Source organism: Agelaius phoeniceus, chromosome 3, assembly GCF_051311805.1.
Source record: "Agelaius phoeniceus isolate bAgePho1 chromosome 3, bAgePho1.hap1, whole genome shotgun sequence".
Lineage (NCBI taxonomy): Eukaryota > Metazoa > Chordata > Aves > Passeriformes > Icteridae > Agelaius > Agelaius phoeniceus.
Genome location: NC_135267.1, coordinates 88,086,682 through 88,099,081, shown reverse-complemented (window position 1 = coordinate 88,099,081; position 12,400 = coordinate 88,086,682). Strand labels below are relative to the sequence as shown.

General features: G+C 45.1%; 1 protein-coding gene across 2 annotated transcripts in view; it reads left to right on the top strand.

Annotated features, from left to right (window-relative positions):
- The window catches only part of LOC129118038 (uncharacterized), a 61,141-nt gene that overhangs the window by 37,312 nt on the left and 11,429 nt on the right, over positions 1-12,400 (top strand). Inside the window, exon 4 of one of the 2 annotated variants that reach the window (XM_054629193.2) lies at positions 6,844-6,897. The exons of the other annotated variant lie outside the window; for it this stretch is intronic. Coding sequence (XP_054485168.2) covers positions 6,844-6,897 — 54 coding nt within the window. The remainder of the gene's footprint in view (positions 1-6,843; positions 6,898-12,400) is intronic. 2 annotated transcript variants of the gene reach the window in all.

Below are 12,400 nucleotides of genomic sequence, written 5' to 3'. Positions count from 1 at the left end.
GCTGTGCCAGGATACCTGTTGCTGATTCCCTGACTTCTGGGACTCTGGCTGGGCCCTCCCAGGGGGCTCCCCTGTGGTCTTGTGTCAGGAAAGAGAGATGCAATGGATCTTTGCGGTCTTGAGGTTCTTGATTATTGTTATCTTATCTAGAGTTTTGCATTTTGCATGCTGTCCACACAAGGCTCAGCGCACTGGAAAAGCACCGCAAAAATGGCCAACTATCTCTTGTTACAGGGTCTTTTAAAGCTAAACTATCCAATTAAGAACTGACACCTAGATTACTTCCCTTTTTAACCCAATATCTGATCCCCAAAAGCCTGCAATGTGGACTTTTCCACCCAATTACAAAATGCCACCCAAACCCATGAAGAAGGAAGAAGAAAAAGAAGCACGAGGAAGAAGCCCAGGATGGCACCCTGTGCCCTCTTGCTTCCAATCAGTCCATACTAAAAATCCCAAAACCTAAATTTCCCACCTAAGTGATACATCTACACTACTCTCTACAATCTACTTCCCACCCTAGTGGATTCCAGTCTATTCTGGAGTTTAGGAAACTTTCTCCGTGAATGAGGGTCAAAGTCAGTGTTCCCCTGGGGCTCAGGGCACCCCAGAGCAGACAGGGAAATACTCCTGGTGCCCTGTGTTTCCACATTGCTGGGTGGCTGTTCTTCAGCAGCAGCAGCAGCAGCAGCGTGTGCCTGCCTGCCCCACTGGGGAGCAGCTGTGTGCCCCTGCCCCTGTGCCCCCGGTGCTGTCCTGGTGCCACGTGGTGGGACAGAGGTGGGACCCGCTGAAGCAGAAGCCCACAGGCACAGTGTGCAGCACAATGGCCACTTTGTGCAGCACCCTGACCTCCTCTGCCCACTGCATTGCAGCTGCACCCTGCCCTGCCTTAACCCTCTGCAGCTCTCCCGCCCCAGCAGTGCTGGGACAGGGGACGGGCTTGCAGCAGCGGGGGAAAGCTGTTCCTGCTGGCCCAAAGCTGGCTCTGAGGGCTGCTAGGAAAGGAATGGGGCAGGCTCTTTGCTCTGGAATGCCTTCCCAGGGGAGGAGGGCCATAGGGCTGTGCTTCCCTGGCTGGCTCGCTGGGTGTAATGGGATTGGTGTTGGGCTGGAGCTCACATGTAAGCATTGCCTCTGCACCAGCATCCATTTCTCCTCGCTGTCCCAAGATTGTCTTATTGAGGCCCCTTCAGTCCTCTGCTTAGTGGGCCATGGAGCTGCCTCCCGGCCTTGCTGTGAGGCAATTTTCTCTGTGCACATTGCATCACTGGGCATGGTTTTTCCCCTTTCATCAGCCCTGTGCTGTGGCTTAGAGTGCAATTTCTCCTCACACTGTCCTGTTTCTTCTTTCAGTTCTTTATTTTGTTTGCTTTTTTGAACAAAGCAAACACAGCAAGCAACAACATTGGTTTGTTTCTCTGTTTCTATGCTAGACATTCAAGCTTGGTCTGCCTTCTTGTTCCTGGAAGACTCTGGACAACTGGGAAGCTGGCTGGTAGGGTTAACAGCATAGAAGTAAACAGGGGTTATGGTTATGGAGCTAAGGAGGCTTTTTCTGAAAATTTGGACTGTGTAAACTTTGTATCCTGTCAAGAGCCTTAAGATGTCAACAAGAAATGTCCGTACCTTTAAAGTGCACTCGTTCTGTGAAGTATCATCAGCAAAACTAAAGAAAGTCAGACTTCTGGCCTGCTTTGATGTTCATTGGAAAGTCTGATCTTTAAGTCAAATTAAAGCACAGTTACTGAATACAGATTTTTTTTTTAACTATGAAATCTCTTTCATTAAGCAAGTGAAAACCCCTGCAACATTCTTATATTGTAACAAGCTGATTGTATATTGGTATGTAGCATTTGATGAAGTATGTCATTAAATGATGAGTTATGTTGAGAAATTGAGAGTTCCTGTGCTCTTTTGCTTGAAATAGGCTAAACTAGTCTGAGAAAACCAGTAGCAGTTGAACTGCATCCAACTCTGGACAGGCTCCTAGGTTTAAAACTGTGACCAGATAATAAAATTAAATAAATAATAGCAATTTACACCCCCTGCAACACTAATGAACAAGAGTTGTTTTGTTTTGTGGAGATAGTGAAAAAAAAACTATTCTAAAACCAGAGTTGTGTATATAAAAAGCAGATGTAAGATGAAAAGTGTTTATTAATATCTATTAATGTAAAATATTTTGCATTGTATGCTGGTTTGGGAGCTTGTTCAAACTCTTTAAACATTTGAAAATTAAGTTGTGATGCCTGTCTTTAAACTGTGCACTGACAGAGTTTTAAATACTTAGTTTTGAACTGTTGCAGTAGTGTGACATAAATTCATTAGTCTTGGGGATATCAGTATTCCTAGAGTGATCTTGCATTAAGAATGCCTGTAATTTGATTGTTAATATATATTACAGTCATCTGGGTGGTGCAGTTTGTATAGAATAGTTCTGTGGTAGCTTTTGTGCATAAGCAAATGCAGGCATTCACCATTTTCTTCTGGGTTAGTTCAGAACTGCTCAGGTCAGTGTTGGGGGACTTGGAGCACTGCTGCTTAAGCAGTTGGAGGTATTTCCTGGAGCAAGGCTGGCCTGGAGAGCTGTGCTGCAAGAGCAGCAGGGCTGGTGGCCCATCTCTGCTCTAATGGGGGTATTTGGATGTGGCAGTGATGTGCAGCAGAGCCACACGTGTGGCACATCAGGGGTTCATTACATTTCATTCGGTGAATATGGGGTTCTGTTATTTCCAGTCCCTGCAACTTTCTTTTGAATCCAGGCTCAGGACTGAGAGAGTCTCTGGGTTATGAGCAATAGGTGAGATTGGTGGGTGGGTTCTTGGGCTGAGCTGATTCTGCTGCTTTCTGGAGGGTTAACCCTGAAGTGTTTCAATTTAGCTTTGCTTTTAGAGCGAGGCATAAGTCTTGTGTTCTCAGAAAGGCTTTAACATTTCCTTAGACATGTCATTTCCTCCTTTTAGTAGAAGTCACAGTAGATAGTAAAATAAACTTCCCTTCATGCAAAAAATAGTGCTCCCAAGCTGTATTTTTCAGCTCTGATGCTAGCAGTTCTGTCAGAGACCTGCAAGAAGGACTTTTTAATTGAAATAGAGACACTGTCTCTTTTTTTCCATTTCATTTTCTGCAGGTGGAAGAAAGTTTTGGAAACCATACCCTATGGTTTTATTCTCAGCTCTGCTACTAATATCCTCTGTGACCTTTGACAAATCTCTGCTCTGCTCATTGTCATAACTCCCAGAAAATAGCTTGAGGAAATAAAACTGCACTTTTACATTGGTGTAGTAGTTAGGAATGATCCCAGGGTTACTAAATTGAATGTCACCTTTCTTATAGGCCGTTTCCCCTGCTTTAGGCTACTGCAAGTCATGTAGCCAAAAGAATGTTATTTCAGCTCTGCCTTGTATCTGTGTAAATAGGAGTTAATGAGTTGCTGCATCTCGTGGTTGGTTTGTGACGTGGAGGTCTCCAGAGGGAGGATGAGGAGAGGCTGCCATGGAAAGTCCCTGGCTGTTGCTAGGCAGCACTGCATTTTAGCTTCCCTGTCTGAAAGTCTGTGCTCAGGTTTGGCAAGAAAAGGGAAGGGAAGGCTGACGGATGGAAAACCATTCAAAGATGGCTTGACTTACTTTTTAAAGCATGGCTCTACTGTGCTGGGTGCAGAAAGTGTGTGGCTGCAAGTGAGGTGGAAGCAATTTGATTGAAAAGAGTAACATTTGATAACTTGCCATCCATGTATTCATTCTCAGCTGTAGGATCATGTGGCTGGCTTGCTCTCTATCTCCAGCTCTGTTTCAGATTTTACTATGATGTGGGATCTGGAAGCTGTGAGAGTGCAGCAGAAGTGGTCTTGCTCTGGTTTCAGTCTAAGTGGAAATAAGAGAGCTCCAGGGAGCTTCATATGCTGTGGTTTATGCTCCAGTTTAACAGCCTGTGGATGAGGGGATGTCATGTTTTTATTTTTCTATTTAGTTCATCAAGAGGAGCGCCAGGAACAAAGAGGGAGCATAACAGGAATGAAAATGATGTAGGGTGTCTTGCTCTTGCTGCACAATGAGACCTTTGCCAATTGTAGCAGTAGTGTAACTTATGGTAAGATTCTCAGATAATTAAAGCTTTATTATCACAACAGCATCACTAAAAGAATACTTCTGTTTTCTGCCAGAAGAGTAGGGCTTGGGATACAGCTGAGCACTTGAATTTCTCTTGGAAGAGTCTGGCTGGTTATCCCATCTACCTACAGGCTAGCTTAAACCTTTCATTCACTCTTTGGTGTCATTTTGTAATTTCTATCTCTCTTGGTTCTCCCTGTATGCTTTAATATAAGGCCAGGATGGGTAAATATCTTGCTGCCTCTCTGATTTTAGTTGGGAAATGATGCCTTTTGTTGCACCTTGATGAAGTCATGGGGACCTGTGGGTGTGGTGAAATGCCTAGCATGCTCACATGGTCCCCATGCATTTCATCCCACTGGACTGTACTGGAAGGTGTTTCAGTTGCTCCTTGGCCAGCAGAGCTCTGTTTTTCCCCTTTCAGCAGAGGATTCAGTGGTGCTACTGAGGCAATGTAGAATTCTGTGTCACAGCCTCACTTCATCCTGGCTGTTCAGCCAAGTACCACTATAAAGCTCAGCTTTACAGTAGCCTTGGGAAGCTGAGGGTCTTGCTTGAAGTCATATGGGATGCAGCAGGGTATGTTCTGCTCTAACAGCATTCTTCCCCTAAAGGATGGGGCTCAAAATCATGAATCCTTATTCTAATTTTCATTGCTCAACCTGACTTTGTCTTGCACATTGTATCCCACCTGTGGCTTGAGCTGTCTAGCCTACCCTTCCTCATCCCACCAGCCAACATTTCACAGCACCTGGAAGAAAAACTGAAGGAGAGACCAAAACTTTGCAAGACCTCACAGCTCCTCACTTTCCCCTTCCTTGCACTCTGGGTTTTGTCAGCCCTACCAAGGTCTCCTTCCTTCTCTTAAGAAAGAGGGCCTTAAGAAAGGCAGAAGAAAGAAACCTCACAGCCATACCATAGTGCCTTGCAGCCTGGCTGGGAGCTGAATCCTGCAATATTTTATATGAATTCCCAGGATTACTTGTTTAGTTGGACAGCTGTGGGCTGGGCTATTTCAGTTCAGCAGTTCCCTTTGTCTCCTGCCTGGTTTGTGCAAAAAACTGTTGGGTCCTCTTGGGTTAGAAACCTTGGAGCTGTGCTGCCAGGTCAGACCTGGACCAGAGCAGTCAAGCATGGCTACTCTTGAGCCCTTTGAATAATGGACACAGCAGTAGGATTCACCTGCTAAAGGATTAACAGAAAAAGCTCAGAATCCTTGCAGCACCTCCCTTCTTCCCCCATGCATGCTTGGATAGTAAAATACACTGTCCTTGAGCCCCAAACTATTCTTGTGAAAGTTTCAAAGTGGGGCGTGTGTGTGCGCCAAGTTCTGGATTTTAGATCAAAGAGTCTGATGTGCTTAGAAATGCTGGGTGGATCTCTAACTCCCTCTCCAAGTTCTGGGCAGTAATGTGGATTGGGACTGCAAAGACGTGCTTATGGGATGTAGAGTGACAGAGGGTGGTGGAGGAATGAAAATACTTCCCACCTCCCAGCAGTACTTTCTACTGGAAAAATAATAAATACTTTCACCTAAGCACTGACTTCAGTTTTGGGGTGGTGCTTTTTCTTCTGAATTTTTTGGAGGTTGTTTGTATGTTTTGGATTTTTTAAGCTTTTTGAGTTTCCAAGCCTCCCTGTACTGTGTTGCTTTTTATCTTGCTTTGTGCTGGAGAAAGCAGAATGATAAAAAAACAGACAAAAAGAGAGAAAATAGAAAGGTCTCACTATTTACCACTCATGTTGGTAAAATGGTGGGATGTCTTTCTACAGCCTTTAAGAGCTTCATCTGAAAAACACTTCAGTTGCTTTGTAAAAGCATGTGGTTGTGGGGAGTGCTTTCCCATACTTCACTCGGCTTTCCAACTGGAGAAGTGTTAAAAACAGAAGCGAGGAAAATCTTTTATTTCTTTCAAAAGCTGATGGAGAAGATTCTTCCAGACATGTCTCCCTCACCAGGTTTTTCAGCATGAAAAATACAGTTAAAATATTTTTTTAATGAAAGGACTGTTCTCCTGAAGCTGTGTTTTTCCACTTGGGAGTTGTTTCGTGACAATTTTTGAGGGGAAAGAATGATTTTATTCACTTGCCAGCTTTCAAACCACTGCCTCCAAACTGGGATAGAACTTCAACTCACCTGTTTATTTTTGTAATTTCCCAGAATAATTGCTGGTTCAAGTATATCCTGTTTGCTAAGTTGTGTGGTTCATGTTATGACAACTTTAATGACTCTTGCAGTATATGGCAAAGAGATTTAGAACTGCAGGCAGGTGCTTTTTGCCTTTCTTTTTTCATTCTAAATAAATAAGCATAATGAAAATATCTGTTTAATAATGGGAACATCCACATTTACATGAAATAGACCATTTTTTCCTTTGTAAAGGAAGATAAATTCACCTGCTTCAGGGCAAAGTTTAACCACTAGTTGATGGAAATTAAGAAGAAATTTCCTTTCAGGCAGTTGTTCTAGCTATTTCCTTGTGAAATTTCTTGTATGTTCCTTCAAAACCTAGGCCAGAGGACTCTGTGCAGGATGTGTGAGACAGTCTCAGATTAGGTTGATTTACTTGCTGGCCACCTTTGGTAATTCTTAATCTTTCATATCTAACTTAATCATCCATCCATCTTGTTTTAATGAAGTTTTGATTGAAAGGGACTCCTTACAATATCCCTCTTTCTGTTCATTCATGCTATTTCTACTAATTCCTGGATTCTACTTTTCTTTCAGAAGATGCTGCTCAAGAAGAATTGTGGAGCGAAGACTAGAGTAATTAAAATTCGTGTAAGTTGCCCTTTTCTAGCGCAGTTCCTTCATCTTCCCACATATACCTAATGTGGTTGTTCTCACTGAACATCTGTGTCCAGAAGATGATTTCTGGGGATTTCTTGTGGCTTGATCAGCTGCATAACAAAAGTTGCTAGTGTGGAGTATAGAATGTAGTTGCAATTTAGGTTAGGTGCTGACAAGGCTAATAATACATTGTCTTTTCTATTTTGGAGACCATGGTTTCAAATCTTCCTTGGTATCAAAGTCTACATCCCATGCTGTGAGTTCATACAGCATAGCTGTCTGGTAGGGTGTCATCTGGATGCTTCTTGACCAAGTGGTGTTTGGTAGGGGTGAGAGGAGAAAAGGGATTGTCCCTGCATGATGCACTAATGTTTGCAGAACCAGGTGGGATATGGGACTGGGCGATGACTGGTAAGAGCTACATTGCTTGGATGACTTCGTAGCTGGGCTGAAGCTGCAGTGTCCTGAGCCTCTCCATGCTTGACAGCCTGCAGCCCTATCAGATATGCTCAAGTCTTGTCCTTGTAGATTTTGTTACCTGCCCCTCTGAGAGTTTTGTCTTTAGCAGCACACTGCTGGACTCATCAGCCAACTCCTGCTTCCTTTGTGGGTACCTTGTATTTCTTTTGGTCAGTGCTGTATGGTCATGTGGGAGATGTATCCTGGGCTGAATCCAAGAGAAATGTGACAAGCAGGTTGAGGGAGGTGATTCTCCCCCTCTTCTCTGCTCTGGTGAGACCCTACCTGGCATGCTGCATCCAGCTCTGGAGTCCCTGAACAAAGGGACTGTTGGAGCAAGTCCAGAGGAGGGCTGTGAAGTTGTTAAGAGGACTGCAGCACCTTCCCTACAACAACAGGCAGAGAAAGCAGGGGCTGCTCTGCCTAGAGAAGATAAGACTCCTAGGAGAGCTTGTACCACCTTCCAGTACCTAAAGGACACTGGAAGGGTACAAGGGAGCTGGAGAGGAACTTTTCACAGGGATGTGTAGTGATAGAACAAGGGGAATGGCTTTAAGCTGAAGGACAGTAGATTTAGATAAGATTTTGTGAAGAAATTCTTTACAGTGAGGGTGACTGGAACAGAGAAGTTGTGGTTGCCCCATCCCTGGAAGAATTGTGGCCAGGTTGAATGGGGTTCTGAGCAATTTGGTCTAGTAGAAGGTGTCCTTGTCATGGCAGGGGTATTGGAACTAGATGATCTTGAAGGTCCCTTCCAACCCAAAACATTCTAAAATTCTGTTTGTTAGGGACCTTGCTTGTTGTCACCAAAGCAGTGTACCTCAGTCCACCTGATTCTCCATGTTTGTGATACACAGGCAAAAACAGATTAGGGGAAGAAAACAAATATCCTTCATGATGGAGCTGCTGTTTTCATTGCAGTGTTTCTTATAGCCTCGCAAGAGGGATGAATGACAGACCAGCATCCTTTCAAGGTTTTTACCTTGCCCAGCAGGCAGTAGGAACGCTGCCTTTGTGTACCCAGAAGTGCTGCAGTTGATAAGCAGCATGCTGTTGGATGTCCTTGCCCATCAGTGCTCTGGAAATGAATTTGGTATCTGAGAGGAGGAGGAGCAGGTAGAGCTGGCTGGAGCCTGGTGCACAGCTGGGGGTGGTATTTTTCTGACTTCTCAAACACCTTCTGTCAGGGCTCTTCAGTCCTGTCTTCCAGCAGCCCCACAGTGACCCAGTACTTCTGACTGCACAATTAATCTTGATCTTTTATGTGCTTTCATGTGCTTCTGCCTGGATTGTTTTCAATATAGTTGTGTCCTTCTGTGCCCCACAAGCTCTCCCCAGGCTGTGCCTGTCCTTCAGACCCACCAGCTGTCTAATCCTGCTGCAATGTTTTAGCACATCTTGTTTATCACCTTCCTTTATGCCTGCCCTGTGCTCTTTCACTGGGTTTTTCCTGGGTGTCTGTCCCTGGACACCAGCTATTTCCAGTGGTGCTTGGTGATGGTTCTCCAGTCCCTTGGGTTTCAGTGATTCCTTGGTGAGGTGGTTTCGTGACACCTTAAGCTCATTATTGTGGCTTACTATTGTGCCCCTGGAGAATCTGAAAGGAGAATTATCCCTTTGCTCCTTGAGCCCACGTCAGCTTGCAGTAAAATAAACAGCAGAAACTGAGAGCACACTTTTCTGACAGATGGCACAAAATCCACTCTTCTCTGGCCTGCCTTGCCAAGCTGGGGCAATGCCTCTCCACCTGAGGCACTTGTGGCTTCCATGGTAATAGTATGTGATGCTTCACAGCCTCTTGCTGGTCTGTTGTGATGGCAGAGCTGTTAAGTAAAGGTGCATTTTTTGCCTCCATTTTTCAAGGGATTGTGAATTCCCACTTTTGTGTACCCAGCTGAGGAAGGAAGCAGAAGGTCCCTGGCAGAACTCTTTGCTGAAGTGCCTCAGCTCTGGAAACAGCTGAGAGAGGTCAATACTTCTGAAACACAGTGCCATGCTCTCATCATATAAAGGGAAACCTCAATCCAGCCAGCAGGACATGCTTGGCATGGTATTCCTTCTCAGTGTTGCCCAGCAGCAGAAAAAGAGGTAATGGGCACAAGTAGAAATGTAGGATATTCAGGTTGCCCAGGGAAATCGTGGAATCTCTGTCCATGGAAAGAGCCATGGTGTGCCAGGATGCAGTCCTGGGCAACAGGCTCCTGCTGACCCTGCTCAGAGGAGGGGGTTTGAACTCAGCTATCTCTAGAACAACCTTGACCTTTCTGTAATTTCTGGGTCTTGTCCAGCATTCAGCAGTGGAGTCAGAGCACACTAGGGACCGAAGTTTTATTGGAAGGGCTATTCTAAGGCCCTACTGAATGTGGCATTTTGGCAAGAGTGATAGCAGGAGGCAAGGTGAGAGGCTTGGCTCTCAGTTGCTGAGGGTCTGGTGGCACAGGTTCATCGTTGGAACCTGTCCATTGTGGTGAGGGTAGAAGAAATGAAGACAGATCTCACAGTGATGGGTTGATGAGCAGTTACAAGAGGAACCAGGCAGCTGTCTGTCTGTGTGTCTGAACAGGAAACATCACCGTGTGAACCACTTTGCTTGTGTCACTGCAGCACTGATGCACAGTTCCTGTTTCAGATCAGGTAGAGTCTCTTTCTGAACTGAGATAGTCACAGATATCCAGACAGCGTACAGCTGGATGAACAGGCAGCGTCTGGACTGATCTGAGGAGCAGGCAGGATATCTAATGGCTTGTGCCAGGGATTTGAAATAAGGATCCTTGCTTTCTCCCTTCAGGTCTCCTGCTGCTGAATAACTTGTAGGAGAAAGGATCGTGCTTATTCCATCTTGTGTGAGGACAATGACAGTGACCTTCTAATATCATCAGCAGTGAAGCATTTTCATCCTGTTCTCGCTGAGATCAGTGTCTCATGTGGTTGTGAGCTGATGCCTGCTTTTAAAAAATACTTTGGTTGCCTTGATGTCTTGGGGCTTTGCTGGTGTGTCAGGGTGCAAGGCGTTGTTTTTTCATGGACCATTACAGCTATTCCTTCCTCTGTCTTCTGCTGGAAGAGTCTCCCATGGGAAGGTGAAATGGGAGGGCAGTGTCTCTGCTCTCTGGCATGGAAACACAGCTACGGCCTTTGGAAATGTTTGTGGTCCTTGGTAGTCTTTCTTAAGCAGGTGACCTGCTGCTAAGTAGGTTTTGCTGCTGTTTTAACACTAGGGTGTCACCTTGCTGTTGTTTCCTGTGCTTAAGTTTCCCAAGGGCCATCTCAGGTGGTGATCAGCTACAGCCTTTCCACTCACTCAGTGGTTCCTCCTCACTTAAGTGGAACAATGGGAAAGTGGGATGTGACTACTCTAAGAACCTAACAGTTATGGAAGAGAGATTGGTAAGCTTTTCTAGTGTGCAGCAGCTCAGTTTGAAATGTTTTCAGGAATAGCAGCTGTGAGAGGTGGCAGCCTACAGTGAAGAGCAAATAACATTAAAAAGGGAAAAAACCTTGCTTCTGTTTCCACCCAGTAAAGGATAATGGAACAGAAGAATCATCCCCTGTGGGCAGGTGAGCAGAGATAAATTAGAGGTGACAGCATATACATGAACTATGGATTTGTACAAAGCACATGCCACTGCAAGGCCAGGGGCAGGTGTTGGCCTGTGTGTGTGTGGCACATGAGCTGGGCAGTGTGAGTGTACAGACCTGGTCCCTGGTGCCCCAAAGTGTCAGCCGTGTCATGTCTGTCACTGGAAGCAAGGCACTGGAAGTGGGGAGGGGCACACACATGTTGTGGCTGTTTTGGTGTCCAGAGTGTGTTTGCCTGGTGAGCTGTTTTGCAATGGAGACGATTCCTCATTGCTGGAAGGAGGATGACTGGGTGGCCCTGTGCTCATGGGGTGCAACTCTGCCCTAGACCAGGCTTGGCCAGCTCTGAATGCAGAGACCTGTCTTCTAGTGTATCTATAATATCACCAGTCTTCAATTCTCCAGGCTATCTTGGGATGAGGGTTGAAAGTCTGTCATTTATTCCTGTTTTTGTTCTTCCTTGACAAACTTCTACATGCAGTCTCTGAATGGGATTAGTAGAGCTGAGCTAGTCTTTACAGCAGTAGGTGGGTAGAAGACACCCAGGGGCTTACCAGTTGTGTCTCAAGGATCTTGTTGGGGCTGGCAGAAAGGAAGGAAGGATTTCAAGGCCAATCTGATAACCTGGCTGATCAGAAAGATGTTTTCTGCTATGTAAAAATAAGAATTTTAAATTGAACATAAACCTCTTGTGCTCTTGCCTTGATCTTATCAACGTTGAGAACACCCTCTGCTTGGACAGGGGCCAGATCCCTGGAATGACTTCCCTGTCTCTTATCTCTTACTCTGCATCCTGAAAGGCCACTGCAGAAACATGCTGGCTTTTCTTCTTCTAAAACAAGGGACCTTTTCAGCTTGGAACTGAACAGGAGATATGCTGGCCAGAGCCTTTTGGGCAGGTGCCTGAGCTATTCACATGTACAAGGCATACCAGGTGACAGAGCAGTATTGGTGCAACCAGAACCTCTGGTTCTGGCTGTGCAGCCCTAAGTAAAGATTTCTAAAAAATTAGAAGGTTCAGTGTGTGTATACATACATATATGTACATATATATATATGTATATATGTATCTATATATGTGTGTGTGTATATATATAAACCCCACAGATGTTGCTCCTTCCATCACAGGCTCCCAAGGAGCTGTGCAACATTTAGCATTGGATGCGTATAAATATGCAGATAAATACCACAATTGCAATTTCAGAGAGAGTTACACTGAGAAACCAGCAGAAAGTGTAACTCACCTGAAGAGAGATAGGGTGATGAGAACTTTAGGCCATGTTCCTAGAGCTGTGTCCTTATTCATACCATATCATGAGTATAAATACCTAGGGCATCTCAGGCAGCAGAAATCCTAAACTGCAGCTTACAAACAGTTTCTCAAACCTTCCTGGTTGATTCTAGTATGTGACTGAGTGTCTAAACCTGACCCTGTTCTTAGAATGAGCAAGAGAGA